This window comes from Crinia signifera, chromosome 6, assembly GCF_055691185.1.
Source record: "Crinia signifera chromosome 6, ASM5569118v1, whole genome shotgun sequence".
NCBI lineage: Eukaryota > Metazoa > Chordata > Amphibia > Anura > Myobatrachidae > Crinia > Crinia signifera.
In genome coordinates this window covers 2625814-2644058 of record NC_139222.1, presented here as the reverse complement: position 1 = coordinate 2644058, position 18245 = coordinate 2625814, and the positions used below count along the sequence as shown (strand labels likewise).

Sequence of the window (18245 nt, the reverse complement as noted above, 5' to 3'; positions counted from 1 at the left end):
CCCGGCGGGCCACCCCGTTCCTCTGCGTGCATGCACCTCCCGGCGGGCCACCCCGTTCCTCTGGGTGCATGCACCTCCCGGAGGGCCACCCGGTTCCTCTGCGTGCATGCACCTCCCGGAGGGCCACCCGGTTCCTCTGCGTGCATGCACCTCCCGGCGGGCCACCCGGTTCCTCTGCGTGCATGCACCTCCCGGCGGGCCACCCGGTTCCTCTGCGTGCATGCACCTCCCGGCGGGCCACCCCGTTCCTCTGCGTGCATGCACCTCCCGGCGGGCCACCCCGTTCCTCTGCGTGCATGCATCTTCCGGCGGGCCACCCCGTTCCTCTGCGTGCATGCATCTCCCGGCGGGCCACCCCGTTCCTCTGCGTGCATGCACCTCCCGGCGGGCCACCCCGTTCCTCTGGGTGCATGCACCTCCCGGAGGGCCACCCGGTTCCTCTGCGTGCATGCACCTCCTGGCGGGCCACCCGGTTCCTCTGCGTGCATGCACCTCCCGGCGGGCCACCCGGTTCCTCTGCGTGCATGCACCTCCCGGCGGGCCACCCCGTTCCTCTGCGTGCATGCACCTCCCGGCGGGCCACCCCGTTCCTCTGGGTGCATGCACCTCCCGGAGGGCCACCCGGTTCCTCTGCGTGCATGCACCTCCCGGCGGGCCACCCGGTTCCTCTGCGTGCATGCACCTCCTGGCGGGCCACCCGGTTCCTCTGCGTGCATGGACCTCCCGGAGGGCCACCCGGTTCCTCTGCGTGCATGCACCTCCCGGCGGGCCACCCCGTTCCTCTGCGTGCATGCACCTCCCGGCGGGCCACCCCGTTCCTCTGCGTGCATGCACCTCCCGGCGGGCCACCCCGTTCCTCTGGGTGCATGCACCTCCCGGAGGGCCACCCGGTTCCTCTGCGTGCATGCACCTCCCGGCGGGCCACCCGGTTCCTCTGCGTGCATGCACCTCCCGGCGGGCCACCCGGTTCCTCTGCGTGCATGCATCTCCCGGCGGGCCACCCCGTTCCTCTGCGTGCATGCACCTCCCGACTGGCCACCCCGTTCCTCTGCGTGCATGCATCTCCCGGCGGGCCACCCCGTTCCTCTGCGTGCATGCACCTCCCGACTGGCCACCCCGTTCCTCTGTGTGCATGCACCTCCCGGCGGGCCACCCCGTTCCTCTGCGTGCATGCATCTCCCGGCGGGCCACCCCGTTCCTCTGGGTGCATGCACCTCCCGGAGGGCCACCCCGTTCCTCTGCGTGCATGCACCTCCCGGCGGGCCACCCCGTACCTCTGCGTGCATGCATGGCTAAGCAAGAAATGGTTGTGTGCCAGCGCTTGCTGTCTCAATAATTCATTACACGGTTCTCTTAATCGATTTTTTTAATATAAAATATATAAAAAATACATACAATTACACATATATGAAAAATAAATAAAGAAAAAAATATAAAAATGATCTCGTATTGTGTGAATCAATTAGACTATATCTCTCGCTTTGAGGTACATGTGTCAACAGTCCCGTATTGGGGAGGGTGTGGTGTGGCTGACAAATATATTACCATCCAATGTCTCTGGTCGTTTGGTAGCCAGAAGTTCTGTTTGCCTTATATTTGAAAAGGCTCAAGGGTCCCAGATGAACCGTCCTCCTTTCCTTGGATAATTAGGGATGATGCTGTAACCCATAAAATTGAACGTCCAAGTCACTCCTTTGTAGTGGATGCAGTCAGCAGTTGTTTGAATGCTCAATGCGTTTCCCCGGAACCTCCAGCTTCCCCAGGAGCAAGTGTGATTGTGGGACAGTTTGTCCTGGGTATATATACCTGCATTGCTAATTGATTCACTGATTCACATGTGAGATGATAAAACTAATAAGCACAAATAGTAGGAGAACCGTGTGTATTTTAACAATTCAATAAACTTTATAACGACAGGAGGCAATCCATAAACAAGCAATTATAATATTAGTAAATCTCATGATTTTAAAACACTAATTTGTGTGTCACGTACCGGTGTTCCGATCATGTGACCCAGAAGTAAGTTGTGCATAATCTTTTTTCTCTATAAAACATTAGTATGTCACCGTATCATGCATCGGGTCAGATGGGGGGATCATGCTAGCAGGGTGGAGTGTCTCCAGCGCCTCTGCCGCTTGCCGGTATCAGCGATAACGGCAGAAGACGTGTCCGTCTCCTCCCTGTAGCGTCCCACGGCTAAGCGATGGCAGGAACCATCAATGGCCGATGATAGAATATAGCCATCGATGGTTCCTGCTTCAAAAGCCATCACTGACAACCATCAATGGGACATTTCTCCATGGCCATCACTAATGGCAACTACAGTTTAATGCCAAAAGATGCAGAATCATGCACTTGGGTCTCAACAACCCAAACACTAAATAAAGTATAAATGGCACGGTACTTGTTTCCTAGCACGGCCACAACGATCATGATCGGGGGCATCGCGGCCATCGCAAGCAGTAAAAAATCGGGTGCGATGGTCGCGACGCGATGCCCGCGATTTCCCCATAGGGAACAATGTTAAATGCCTCAATTTAGCCGCGATGCCCCCGATTTCCCATAGGAAACAATGTTAAATGGGTCAATTTACCCAAATCATCATAGGGAACAATGTTAAATGAGCCCGAAGCGTGGCGAGCGGACGCGGATACCTGTGAAGGTATCCGCTGCGCTCGCCACGCTTCAGGCTCGGTGGCTCGCTACGCTCGCCACACTATTCTATTCTCAACTCCACGCCGTCGTGGATAGTGGGGGTATGAAAAGGTCGGAGGACGCGTACCGCCGCCCCTCGCGGGCTCGCTGCGCTCGCCACGCTTCGGGTTCGCGTTGATCGTGGGGTGGCGTAAAGTACTTTTGGGGGGACATTTCACTGTTCTGGGGTGTTTTTGGGGCTTTCTGGCCCATTTACCATTGTTCCCTATGATGATTTGGTGAAATTGAGGTATTTAACATTGTTCCCTATGAGAAATCGGGGGCATCGCGGGTACATTGAGCCATTTAACATTGTTTCCTATGGGGAAATCGTGGGCATCGCGTCTGGACCATTTAAGGCTTTTTTAGCCGCATACGACGCGTCCGACGCGATTTTGACTATTTTCAATACATTTCAATGGGAAAATCGGGGGCATCGCGTCGGTCGCGTCGTATACCACTAAAAATGACACACGATGCCCGCGATTGTGGCCGTGCTAGGAAACAAGTACCAATGGCACTATAATGGAAACTACTGAGGAGGGGAAATGTGAACATGCTTGGGATATGCACATTGATATCCTTACAAAGCAATAAGGATCAAATATGGTTTGAGGTAACATGTTTAATAGAGGGGCAGACGAGATGGGCCAAGTGGTTCTTATCTGCCGGCACATTCTATGTTTCATATGGATGATAATGTTGACGACCTACCTGTAGTAATCTAATAATATAAACTTGGTACGCTCGCTACTGATCTTACTGATGTCAGCCATATCGATACAAACAAGCACAACGCTGTGAGGCGAGTCACTTGAGTTCTAAAATATCAGGGGTTGACGATCTTCCCAAAGCAGTTTTGATCCGGATATCAGCTGCAGCATCGGAAGCATTTGTAACATCTTTGTGTGATGCGCCTTCAAATAGACAAAGCATCGTATATTAGGGAGAATTTGCATTCGTACTAAATCCACTGTGTACAGATGGGTGAGAAGACTTTTCTTGTTTGAGACAATTCCATAGTAGTCTTTACAAATATTCACCCTCCCACGTGACAGATGAGGTTCGCCGTGAAGCCAGAACACAACCTTATGACGATGATTTAGCCATGGAATACTCTGTCTGGATGGTGAAGTAGAAGTCACATGACTTCACCTCAGATACCTGGGCATGCTTGCGGTTTCCCTGACACTCCCGGAAAACGGACAGTTAACACCCCCAAATGCCGGCTTCCTGGCAATCCTCTTGCGATTGGCTAGTGATTAAAAAATTAGCAGGCTTTATCACAGGACTACCTCGTGCATGGTCACTATGAGCCGTACGCATGTAAAATCTATGGATAATTGCCCGGCCTATGACTTTGCAGACGTGTTGCATCTCCGGCAACCTGCTGTAAGTGGACATTCTCTTGCTCTGTGCTACTTTTCTGGAAGCAGAGTGCGCCAATCCATTCTTGGCATCTGCTGCCACCTGTCCTCTTCTGGCATTGCGTGAACGGTTTTCTGGGTGGTGGCGAGGACATAACCTTGTCCATAGAAATGGAGAGGGAATGTGGAGAGGTAAGTAGCCCTGGTTGTGAGGCTATAAATCCTTGTAATGGCGTTTGTCCAGGTAATGTGGCAGAGCTCAGAGACGGATCCGCTCACGCCATCTGAACCAGAACCGGAAGCTCAGATTGGTATATTTTTTTCATAATCCTAGGTGCAGTTCTTACAGCTGAATCCAGAATGCATCTTCCTTTAGTATTTACATTTTCTCTGCATAATTTTCTTATTGATTGGGATTTGATATATTTGGAGATTCATATGGATTCATGCTGTATATTCTGATTTACATTTGGAAATCAGACCACTACAAAGGGGACTTTCAAAAATGTCCACCTTTGTTTCAAGCTTTCAAATATAGCGTTTCCTTGTTCTTCGAAGGATCCTACTTGAAAATTACCTATGAGTCTATTAAATTCACTTTGAGGGATGTTCTTTAGCCAAGGTCTATAATGGACACTATTATAATATAAAAAAGTAACACCTTTTTTTTTCAATAGTTGTTGCTAACAATAAAACTGCCCTCAAAAGGGAAAGTAAGATCCACAAAATCAACAATGTGATATCTAAAAACCAATTAAAAAAAACATCATCAAGTATCACGTTGAAATTGTGCTATGAAGAGTAACAGATTCCATCGCTGAAAGCTCCTCACCTTCCAAAATATTAAATAAGTCATCTATATAATGGCCATAGTTCCCCAGATTCTCTCTAAATGGGCCCCCAAATATATTGGGACTTAAATATGCCCAAAAATAGATTGGCTTAACTTGGAGCAAATCTCGTGCCCATGGCTGTACCCATCACTGATAAAAACAAAAATCACTATCAAAGTGAAATTATTGTGCTTTAAAAGAGAATTCATAAAATGTCAAATAAACGCTTCGAGATCCCAGACATCTCATCACCAGACAGAAACCGGTGCAACTTCCAGAGCTTATGAGTTATATTATGTATACAGTATAAGGCTTGTATATGCAGAGTAAGTAAGCCACAATTAGTATTCCACTGAATATCTTTGAGTGTGTGATCTTTAGTTCTGCTAAAATAAATCTAAAAACTGTTACATGTGAAGGACCCAGTGCCTGATATGATAAGTCTCTCAATTGGTGCAACTAAAGTTTTTTTTATGAATTATAGGAATGTGATACAAAAAAAATGGATGTTACAGGAGAGGATCTAAATAAAATATAAAATTCATTATTATTATTATAATTTTATTTATAAGGCACCACAAGTGTTTCGCAGCGCCGTACAAAGGAACAATATAGGGAGACAAAACAGTATTACATTGAATAAATAACAAAAATACACTACAAATAAAGAGCGCCACAGTTCAATACACATTACAGATTAACTATAAGTAGTGAGGACTCAATCAACATACAATAATAATAACATATAATATAATATATAATGTAATAATGTTTTTAAGCAACTTTCTGTAGAATCCTTGTAAAGTTTGGAACACAAAGATATAACTAATAATGGTCTCTGTGCTTCTTGTATTTAGTAATATTTATCCAACACAACCACCCACCACCTTTGGCTGCTACATGTAGAAGGTTCCAAGACTTTCAAGAACAACCTGATCCCACCCGGATAAATGAGAATTGGCTTTGACTTTCCTGTACAAACCCTTTTTGAAGTCTTCCAAAGTTTTTTGTTTTAATTAATAGGCGACGGTAATATGCTTATAGGAGGAAACAGAGACTTTTAATACTGTTTCCTTTGATGAACATTGGAAAAATCAAGGTGAAGCTTCTTTTTGGGTGGAGTTGAGCTAATATTTTCTAGATCCTGTAAAACATTGTAATCATGACAGTCTGATATGACGGGGGGGGGGGGGGGGGAGGGAGCTTTCTCATCCACGGGTTTTTGTTTTTTTAGTAGCAAAATGTCTTTCTTTTTCGTCCACTAGGGGGCACAGGAGTTCACGCTGGGTATGAGAGGTGAGGTAGCAGAGCGTGCACCAAAGGGTTACAAAAATGTACCCAGCATGCTCCCTGCCTCCCTTCTCCCTCATAACCCGCCCCCTGACCCTGGGTCACCAGTTTTTTCTTTGGTGCCAAGGAGAGAGCAGCACCATTATCGCGGCTGTTAGAACAGCCATGGGTTAGAGCTGCTGCGGCGGGTGCTCTTTTAGTGAATCACCGGCAGCGCAGCTCCATCACTCGGCGGTGGCGACGGCAGCGCTGGCGACTGGGCTGGGGACTTCCGTCACGGGAGCCTCTCTCGGAGGCTTCCGCATGCTGCACTCCGTCCCCGGGCAGGTAATCGGCGGTTCCCTGCTTGCAGGGAGCCGCGTCTAGCAGCGATCCCCCCCCGTTTGTATGGGAGTCAGCAGGGGGGGGGGGGGCAGGCAGTGGGGGTCTGGACTGCTCCACCTTTCCACTAGATCACCAGGGACAATTAGTCAGGCTATGTCCCGGGGGTTGATGCCTGAGGGGGAGGTTAGACAGCCTGGGAACCTACAGCCATACACATTGGAAATGTTGTGTATTGGGCCTGGTTAGTACTTGAGTGGGAGACCACATAGGAACACCAGGTGCTGTAGGTTAGTCCCTCCCCCACCCCTGGGGAAGTGCTGAGGCTTGCTCTCTGATTGCCCCAGGTGTCCCAGCTCCTCGTTAAGGTCCTAATCAGCAGCCATTCTGGCACTTGCTGGGTTTAGAGACGGAGGCTGCGGGGATTCTCCCCCACACCCTGCTCCTGGAAGCCTGGTGTGTGTGTAGTATTTCTCCTCTCCTGCTGCTGGCTGGATTGTTGAGCTCTGCTGATGTCTTCTTTCCAATATCATTGGAAGCTTGAAGACAGCCTGGGATCTACAGCTAATGCTGTATATTGGGCCTGGTTAGTACTTGAGTGGGTGACCACATAGGAACACCAGGTGATGTAGGATTGCCCCAGGTGTCCCAGCTCCTCATTAAGGTCCTAATCAGCAGCCATTCTGGCACTTGCTGGGTTTAGAGACGGAGGCTGCTGGGATTCTCCCCCACACCCTGCTTCTGGAGCCTGGTGTGTGTGTGGTATTTCTCCTCTCCTGCTGCTGGCTGGATTGTTGAGCTCTGCGGATGTCTTATTTCCAATATCATTGGAAGCTTGAAGACAGCCTGGGATCTACAGCTAATGCTGTATATTGGGCCTGGTTAGTACTTGTGTGGGTGACCACATAGGAACACCAGGTGATGTAGGATTGCCCCAGGTGTCCCAGCTCATTAAGGTCCTAATCAGCAGCCATTCTGGCACTTGCTGGGTTTAGAGACGGAGGCTGCTGGGATTCTCCCCCACACCCTGCTCCTGGAGCCTGGTGTGTGTGTGGTATTTCTCCTCTCCTGCTGCTGGCTGGATTGTTGAGCTCTGCGGATGTCTTATTTCCAATATCATTGGAAGCTTGAAGACAGCCTGGGATCTACAGCTAATGCTGTATATTGGGCCTGGTTAGTACTTGTGTGGGTGACCACATAGGAACACCAGGTGATGTAGGATTGCCCCAGCTCCTCATTAAGGTCCTAATCAGCAGCCATTCTGGCACTTGCTGGATTTAGAGACGGAGGTTGCTGGGATTCTCCCCCACACCCTGTTCCTGGAGCCTGGTGTGTGTGTGTGTGGTATTTCTCATCTCCTGCTGCTGGCTGGATTGTTGAGCTCTGCTGATGTCTTCTTTTCAATATCATTGGAAGCTTGAAGACAGCCTGGGATCTACAGCTAATGCTTTATATTGGGCCTGGTTAGTTCTTGAGTGGGTGACCACATAGGAACACCAGGTGCTGTAGGAGTACGGAGGGTGTAATGGTTAGCATTACTGCCTCACAGCACTGAGGTCCTGGGTTCGGTTCCCACCATGGCCCTAACTGTGCGGAGTTTGTATATTCTCCCCGTACTTGAGTGGGTTTCCTCCGGGCACTCCGGTTTCCTCCCACAATCCAAAAAAAAAAATTTGCCCCAGGTGTCCCAGCTCCTCATTAAGGTCCTAATCAGCAGCCATTCTGGCACTTGATGGGTTTAGAGATGGAGGCTGCTGGGATTCTCCCCCACACCCTGCTTCTGGAGCCTGGTGTTTGTGGTATTTATCCTCTCCTGCGGCTGGCTGGATTGTTGGGCTCTGCTGCTGTCTTCCTTCCAATATCATTGGAAGAGATGAAAGTTTGAAACACTGTCACCATTCATAGTATTGGCTTTGCATATACAGTGTCTCCTTTTCAGCTTGCTGAATTGTTGAGTTTATCTGCCCATACCAAATGGCTTGGCTAAAGCTTTGTGGGTAAGGCTGCAAGTGTGTTGCTTGGGTGTCAGTGTTGTAACTGCTGGTGTTTTTTGTCTTTTTTCATGGACAATATGCCTGGCAAGGAGACTCCATCTCCGATGCAGCGTACCTGTAGGGTATGTGTGGACATACTCTCTCGGCAGGAGGAGGATATCTGTTCCAGGTGTTTGGCCCTTGAAGCAGATCTTCTGCCGCCTTCACAGCAGGATCCGGCCTGGGCTTCGACCTTGACTCAGGTACCTCCTGCGCCCCTGCCCCCTGTGCCCATGCCCCCTGTGGCAGTGGCCAGCACCAGTGTTGGGGCAGCTCCTGCTTATGTGGAGCCCCCTTGGTGGCATTTCTTTCCACAATACAATTACCAGTGGGGCAACAAGCCTGGACGCCTACTGGCTCAGGCTCTTAAGGCCCATGAAAAACAAATCAGGATCACTCTGCTTTAAAACACCTGAAATTGCAGCTTGTTTTAAAGAATACTACTCGGCGCTATACAACCTTACAGACCCATCTTCCACAACAAATCCTATTTCAAACCTAATTAATTCTAAACTATACCTAGAAAAGGTGGCATATCCCACACTCCAGCCAGAATCTCCCTAGATGAGCCCTTCACGACATTGGAGGTTGACCAGGCCATAGCCTCTCTGCCTTCAGGTAAGAGCCCTGGCCCAGATGGATTCCCAGCAACATATTACAAAACCTTTAAAGACGTCCTTAACCCTAAAATAGTCCAAGTTTTTAACTCCATAACAGTTAACCACTACTTTCCCTCTCAGTCCCTAGAAGCTCAAATCACTGTAATCCCAAAACAAGGGAAAGATCCCTCTATCTGCCCCAGCTATAGGCCTATATCCCTGCTCAACGTAGATCTAAAACTATATGCAAAACTACTGGCCACTAGACTTAACAAATTTCTTCCCCTGCTCATACACAATGACCAAGTCGGCTTCGTCCCCGGCCGCGAGGCAAAAGCTAACACTACAAAAATAATCTCTCTAATTCATCTAGCTTCCAAGAGCCAAACCCCTACCATTTTACTGTCGACCGATGCCGAAAAGGCTTTCGACAGGGTCAATTGGGACTTCATGAGGGCAGTGCTAGAACACATTGGGCTAGGACAGGTGTCACTCCATAGAATATTGGCTCTCTACTCTCAACCCTCTGCCCGAGTTAAAGTCAATGGAACCCTATCTGACACTTTCTCCATTAGCAATGGTACAAGACAGGGTTGCCCACTCTCCCCCCTCATTTTTGTCCTGTGTATCGAAGCCCTCGCTAGGGCAATTAGGAAGAATAACCTGATCACAGGCCTACAAGTAGACGACACCAATTACAAACTAGCCCTATTCGCAGACGATGTCTTAATAATCCTTACACAACCCTCATACTCACTCCCACATTTCATGCAGGAACTGAACACTTTTAGTGCCCTCTCCAATTTTAAGGTTAACACCACTAAATCATATGCCCTGAACATCTCCGCAACTCCCAAAGAAATAACTGCCCTAAAAGCCCTCTTCCCATTTATTTGGAAAGACTCCCATATTACATACCTGGGGGTTCAACTCCCAAGAGATCTCTCACAACTATTTTCCCTAAACTATCACCCTATCCTCAAAGCTATCAAAAAGGATTTTTGCAGATGGCAATACAAAACAATCTCATTGTTAGGCCGTATCGGCGTGGTTAAAATGAACACCCTCCCCCGACTATTGTATCTCCTTCAAGCGCTTCCGATTAAGATCCCAGACACCTGGTTCCAGACCATCCAATCCTTGATTCAACAGTTCATTTGGGCCCGTAAGACCCCCAGGATTAGCAAATCCACCTTGATGCGGCTTGATCCGGGGGGTGGCGAATTTTAACACACACCCCCAGCGCGCGAATGCCGCAGGGAGATGGAAGCGCCAGACACTGTGGGGTGATGGAGGGCTGGCAGGGACACAGGGACCTAGCGATTGTGCAGCGAATCCAAATCAGGATTCGCTTCACAGGGTGAATTACGTCATTGAATACCTGCCATTGTCTAGCCACAGACTAGGAAAAGGAAATGGTGATTGGTGAGCTGATATCTGCAGCTGGTACTGGGGTTGTCAGTCTCTAATACATATGCCAGAATACAAAGAGTGGACCAGCGCTGGCTGTTAGGGTAAAACACTGCAATAGGAACAGTACAAGAAACAAATTTAATCAAATGAGAAACATATATGGAATCCCATATTAATATAAAGGAGTACAAGTGCACTAAAAAGACAATTGTAATTCAAATAATAACAAGCAAATTACCATAAGGACACGTTGATCTGGACTGTAATATCGCCAATGTCATGAATCGCAGCAAATAGATACCAGATGGCTTGTTTTGTCCCAAAAGTAGCGTTCAGATGTGAACAATGAGATATTCTGGGATAATAACAATGGGATATTCTGGGATAATAACAACAATGGGATATTCTGGGATAATAACAACAATGGGATATTCTGGGATAATAACAACAATGAGATATTCTGGGATAACAAAAACAATGGGATATTCTGGGATAATAACAACAATGGGATATTCTGGGATAATAACAACAATGGGATATTCTGGGATAACAAAAACAATGGGATATTCTGGGATAATAACAATGAGATATTCTGGGATAATAACAATGAGATATTCTGGGATAATAATAACAATGGGATATTCTGGGATAATAATAACAATGGGATATTCTGGGATAACAAAAACAATGGAATATTCTGGGATAATAACAATGAGATATTCTGGGATAATAATAACAATGGGATATTCTGGGATAATAACAACAATGAGATATTCTGGGATAACAAAAACAATGGGATATTCTGGGATAATAATAATAATGGAATATTCTGGGATAATAACAATGAGATATTCTGGGATAATAACAATGAGATATTCTGGGATAATAACAATGGGATATTCTGGGATAATATTAACAATTAGATATTCTGGGATAATAATAATGGGATATTCTGGGATAACAAAAACAATGAGATATTCTGGGATAATAATAATGGAATATTCTGGGATAATAACAATGAGATAATCTGGGATAATAACAATGGGATATTCTGGGATTATAATAACAATGGGACATTCTGGGATAATAATAATGGGATATTCTGGGATAATATTAACAATGAGATATTCTTGGATAATAATAATGGAATATTCTGGGATAATAACAATGAGATATTCTGGGATAATAACAATGAGATATTCTGGGATAATAATAACAATGGGATATTCTGGGATAAAAAAAAAACAATGGGATATTCTGGGATAATAATAATGGAATATTCTGGGATAATAACAACAATGGGATATTCTGGGATAATAACAACAATGAGATATTCTGGGATAACAAAAACAATGAGATATTCTGGGATAATAACAATGGGATATTCTGGGATAATATTAACAATTAGATATTCTGGGATAATAATAATGGGATATTCTGGGATAACAAAAACAATGAGATATTCTGGGATAATAATAATGGAATATTCTGGGATAATAACAATGAGATAATCTGGGATAATAACAATGGGATATTCTGGGATTATAATAACAATGGGACATTCTGGGATAATAATAATGGGATATTCTGGGATAATATTAACAATGAGATATTCTGGGATAATAATAATAATGGAATATTCTGGGATAATAACAATGAGATATTCTGGGATAATAACAATAGGATATTCTGGGATAATAATAACAATGGGATAATCATAATGGGATATTCTGGGATAATAATAACAATGAGATATTCTGGGATAATAACAATAGGATATTCTGGGATAATAATAACAATGGGATAATCATAATGGGATATTCTGGGATAATATTAACAATGATATATTCTGGGATAATAAGAACAATGGGATAATCTGGGATAATAACAATGGGATAATAATAATGGGATATTCTGGGATAATAATAAAAATTAGATATTCTGGGATAATAATAACAATGGGATATTCTGGGATAATAATAATAACAATGGGATATTTTGGGATAATAATAATAATGGGATATTTTAGATATAGTGCATATCACGGTATTGTCATGGTAGTATTGCTTTTTGTTCTCCTATCTTCAGACTGCATCCCCCTAAAATGAGGTTATCCTGAGGCTGTGTGAAGGGTCTGGTGCAGGGTTACGGGGGTGATCGGACGGAATGAATGCAAGGGCAGAAAGCATATACGTGACTAACAAGCAGGGGTGTAACAAGAGGTTTATGGGCCCAATGGCAAAATCTTGTTAGGGCCCCTCCTGACTCGGGAGTGACGGGATATCAGGGAGAGAGTAGAGGACAGACCGTGTTAAGGGGGCAAGAAACTGGTAGACACTACTAAGGATGAGGCAGGCCTGGTGGTGGACTGGCACACACAGGAGACAGCACAGGGGGGGTGGCACACAGGAGACGGCACAGGGGGGGTGGCACACAGGAGACGGCACAGGGGGGGTGGCACACAGGAGACGGGACAGGGGAGGCTGACGCACAGGAGACAGGACAGGGGAGGCTGACGCACACAGGAGACGGCACAGGGGGCTGAGGCACACCGGAGATGGGACAGGGGAGGTTGACGTACACAGGAGGGGCAGATGCACACAGGAGACGGCACAGGGGGGGCTGGCACACACAGGAGACGGCACAGGGGGGGCCTACGCACAGGAGACGGCACGGGGGGCGACGCACACAAGAGATGGCAGAGGGGGGCTGACGCACACAGGAGACAGCACAGGGGGGGCTGATGCACACAGGAGACGGCTCAGGGGGGGCTGACACACACAGGAGACGGCTCAGGGGGGCTGGCGCACACAGGAGACGGCACAGGGGAGGCTGGCGCACACAGGAGACGGCACAGGGGGGCTGACGCACACAGGAGACGGCACAGGGGGGCTGATGTACACAGGAGACAGCACAGGGGGGGCTGACACACACAGGAGACGGCTCAGGGGGGCTGGCGCACACAGGAGACGGCACAGGGGAGGCTGGCGCACACAGGAGACGGCACAGGGGAGGCTGGCGCACACAGGAGACGGCACAGGGGGGCTGACGCACACAGGAGACGGCACAGGGGGGCTGACGCACACAGGAGACGGCACAGGGGGGCTGATGTACACAGGAGACAGCACAGGGGGGGCTGACACACACAGGAGACGGCACAGGGGGGCTGACGCACACAGGAGACGGCACAGGGGGGGCTGATGTACACAGCATACGGCACTGGGGGGGGGGCTGGCACACAGGGGACAGTGTGGGAGGAGGTTACAGGCACAAACTCATTTCTTTTTATGGTACAGGGGATAGCTTGCTGGATCCTCAGGCCTGCCAAACACCAGGGCCCCATTGCAGCTGAACCCCCTATAGTTACACCACTGATGACAAGGTGCAGATTGGAAACAGTTACTGGATACTGCACATTGGCCGTCACTGGAAAGATGCGGTAGGCAGCTACATGGACTGGGCAGCTTGAGGCAGACAATAAAGTACAACAGTGCTTGTATACAGGTGATCACAGGGCCCAGAGTGCTGACCATGATGGAATATACCCAGAAGGGACCAGTCAAAGGAATAACCAGTACCTCAGGGATGCATCAATGTCTGAAGCATAGCCAGGTTATAATACACAGCTACATAACTGTAATGAGATGCTGGGTACACACCAGAGTGACCATGCAGGTCTCACCATCTGCATCCCATCCTGATCTGTACCCATTTGAAGGGGTCATTTTCAATTCTTGACTACAGCAGATAGGATCTGCAAAACGATCAACGGGGACGTGCACAAGATCTAAAACATGCCCGATTACATACAATATTATAGGTTAACATAGTATTGAAATTGGGGGAATTTAAGCCAAATTGTTCTGGTGTGTACCCTACGTAACTTTCTGTCAGAGCAGGATCGCTAATCGGTGTGACTTTCTCTGATGTCTAACAAGACGTGCTTTCCATGTAAAACATTTCCCACACTCAGAACATGGAAATGGCTTCTCACCTGTGTGACTTTTCTGATGTGTAACAAGATGTGATTTCTGTGTAAAACATTTCCCACACTCAGAACATGAAAATGGTTTCTCCCCCGTGTGACATCTCTGATGTGTAACAAGACTTGATTCCCATATAAAACTTTTCCCACACTCAGAACATGAAAATGACTTCTCACGTGTGTGACTTTTCTGGTGTGTAGCAAGCTCTGATTTATATGTAAAACATTTCCCACACTCAGAACATGGAAATGGCCTCTCACCTGTGTGACATATATGATGTTTAACAAGCGCTGACTTCTTTATAAAACATTTCCCACACTCAGAACATGGAAATGGCCTCTCACCGGTGTGACTTCTCTCATGTGTAACAAGATGTGCTTTCTGTGTAAAACATTTCCCACACTCAGAGCATGAAAATGGTTTCTCCCCCGTGTGACATCGCTGATGTAAAGCAAGATATGATTTCTGTTGAAAAGATTTCCCACACTCAGAACATGGAAATGGCTTCTCACCTGTGTGACTTCTCTGATGTGCAACAAGACTTGATTCCCATATAAAACTTTTCCCACACTCGGAACATGAAAATGGCTTCTCACCGGTGTGACTTTTCTGATGTGTAACAAGACGTGATTCCTGGGTAAAACTTTTCCCACACTCGGAACATGAAAATGGCTTCTCACCGGTGTGACTTTTCTGATGTGTAACAAGACGTGATTTCTGGGTAAAACTTTTCCCACACTCAGAACATGAAAATGGCTTCTCACGTGTGTGACTTTTCTGGTGTGTAGCAAGCTCTGATTTATATGTAAAACATTTCCCACACTCAGAACATGGAAATGGCCTCTCACCTGTGTGACTTCTCTCATGTGTAACAAGATGTGCTTTCTGTGTAAAACATTTCCCACACTCAGAGCATGAAAATGGTTTCTCCCCCGTGTGACATCTCTGATGTTTAACAAGCGCTGACTTCTTTATAAAACATTTCCCACACTCAGAACATGGAAATGGCCTCTCACCTGTGTGACTTCTCTCATGTGTAACAAGATGTGCTTTCTGTGTAAAACATTTCCCACACTCAGAGCATGAAAATGGTTTCTCCCCCGTGTGACATCTCTGATGTAAAGCAAGATATGATTTCTGTTGAAAAGATTTCCCACACTCAGGACATGGAAATGGCCTCTCACCTGTGTGACTTCTCTGATGTGCAACAAGACTTGATTCCCATATAAAACTTTTCCCACACTCAGAACATGAAAATGGCTTCTCACCGGTGTGACTTTTCTGATGTGTAACAAGACGTGATTCCTTGGTAAAACTTTTCCCACACTCAGAACATGAAAATGGCATCTCACCGATGTGACTTATCTGATGTCTAACAAGTTTTGATTTGCATGTAAAACATTTCCCACACTCAGAGCATGGTAATGGTTTTTCACCAGTATGACTTCTCTTGTGTCTAACAAGATGTGATTCCAGAATAAAACATTTCTCACACTCAGAACATGCAAATGGCCTCTCACCTGTGTGCCTTTTCTCATGTACAACTAGAGTTGATTTCTGTGTAAAACATTTCCCACACTCAGAGCATGGAAACGGTTTCACACCTGTGTGACTTCTCTGATGTCTAACAAGATCTGATTTCTGTATAAAACATTTCCCACACTCAGAACATGGAAATGGCCTCTCCCCTTTGTGACTTATCTGATGTGTAGCAAGCTCTGATTTCTGTGTAAAACATTTCCCACACTCAGAGCAAGGAAATGGCTTCTCACCTGTGTGAGTTCTCTGATGTAAAATAAGATTTGCTTTCTGTGTAAAACATGTCCAACACTCAGTGCATGTAAATGGCCTCTGCCCTGTGTGACTTCTCTGATGTCTAACAAGATGTGCTTTCCGTGTAAAACATTTCCCACACTCAGAACATGGAAATGGCCTTTCACCTGTGTGACTTCTCTGATGTGTAGCAATCTCTGATTTCTGTGTAAAACATTTCCCACACTCAGAACATGGAAATGGCTTCTCACCTGTGTGACTTTTCTGATGTGTAACAAGATGTGCTTTCTGTGTAAAACATTTCCCACACTCAGAACATGAAAATGGTTTCTCCCCTGTGTGACATCTCTGATGTGTAACAAGACTTGATTCCCATATAAAACTTTTCCCACACTCAGAACATGAAAATGGCTTCTCACGTGTGTGACTTTTCTGGTGTGTAACAAGATGTGATTCCTGGGTAAAACTTTTCCCACACTCAGAGCATGGAAATTGGCTCTCACCTGTGTGACTTCTCTGATGTGTAAAAAGAGATGATTTCTGTGTAAAGCATTTCCCACACTCAAAGCATGGATATGGCCTCTCACCTGTGTGAATTCTCTGATGTGTAAAAAGAGATGATTTCTGTGTAAAGCATTTCCCACACTCAAAGCATGGATACGGCCTCTCACCTGTGTGACTTCTCTCATGCCTAACAAGTTTTGAGTTATTTGTAAAACATTTCCCACACTCAGAACATGGAAATGGCCACTGAATGGCCTCAGCTGGCTGATGGGTAATAAGCTTTGTGTTCTGTGTAAAACATTTGGTGTCTAAATGATGGGGAAACATTTTATCTACTCTGAGATCTGGAGTAGATGTACCAGGAGAACATTTCTCATTATAAGCAGGATCAGGCGATACATCCGCACTGCGAGGTTCTGGACGTATAATTGGGGTAATGGGATGATCACCGAGACAATCTTGTTTGCGGTCATGATCTTCTCTCTCACAATCTGGAGATACAATGAGATATTGTTGCCGTTACATCCGTCTGCCGGGAATAACACAAGTACATGAATGATGCCGCAAACATTTCATGTTACAATAAGGACTGTTGTCACGGGTGATTATATTATCATCAGATGCTGGCCGTGAGCTGGTAGAAGCACAGATCAGTGAGATCCAGGTTGTGCCCCTCCCCCACCTGGGCAGCACTGAAGGGCAAGCTGGTACTAATAATACTCTATATAATAGAAATATTGAATAAAGATGTGCACACTGTGACAGTAGAACTTCCATAAACACCGTAGCAGCGTCACATATACTTACCTACACGCCCTGTAGCCAATCACATCCTCTTCTCAGTGTAGAATCCAAAACCGCCATAAAAAAAAAATCCATACTCACCTCTTCCTAGTGTAGATCCGGTCCTCTTCAGTCCAAGTAGTAAAAAACAAACAAAAAACAACTGGGTACTTGTGTAATATCTGGGCGCCCGATTTTTGCATCGCATACAATATAGCGGCATACAATTCATGCAATGCGATTTTTCATTGTAAAGACCCAATTTTTAATTGTATAGTCACCCATGGGTGATTTCATACCCCCACTATCCAACTAGGCATGGAGTTGATTTTATATAGTGTGACGAGCGCAGCGAGCCCCGTGAGGGGACGCAGAATACATGTAAAGTAATCCGCATCCGCTCGCCACGCTATATAAAATCTACTCCATGCACAGTTGGATAGTGGGGGTATGAAATCACCCATGGGTGACTATACAATTAAAAATCAGGTCTTTACAATGAAAAGTCGCATCGCAACGCATGCCTTAAGTAGTGGCATGCAATGATAAAATCGGGCGCCCAGATAATACACAAGTACCAAAAACTGCTATACCCAAATCACTATGGGCTATGGTTACTACATACACATGAAGATTCAAAACGCAGCCA

The 18245-nt window shown here is 46.3% G+C and overlaps 3 protein-coding genes across 6 annotated transcripts in view; 2 read left to right on the top strand and 1 right to left on the bottom strand.

The window, feature by feature from the left end:
* LOC146009797 (uncharacterized) overlaps positions 1-18245 on the top strand; it is a 928908-nt gene that overhangs the window by 84939 nt on the left and 825724 nt on the right. The window lies entirely within an intron of this gene.
* LOC146009796 (uncharacterized) overlaps positions 1-18245 on the top strand; it is a 562226-nt gene that overhangs the window by 291516 nt on the left and 252465 nt on the right. The window lies entirely within an intron of this gene.
* The window catches only part of LOC146009794 (uncharacterized), a 381786-nt gene continuing 375481 nt past the window's right edge, over positions 11941-18245 (bottom strand). For all 4 annotated transcript variants that reach the window (XM_083150253.1, XM_083150254.1, XM_083150255.1 and 1 more), the window contains one exon: positions 11941-17304. In XM_083150253.1, coding sequence (XP_083006379.1) covers positions 14441-17304 — 2864 coding nt within the window. In that variant the 3' untranslated portion in view covers positions 11941-14440. The remainder of the gene's footprint in view (positions 17305-18245) is intronic.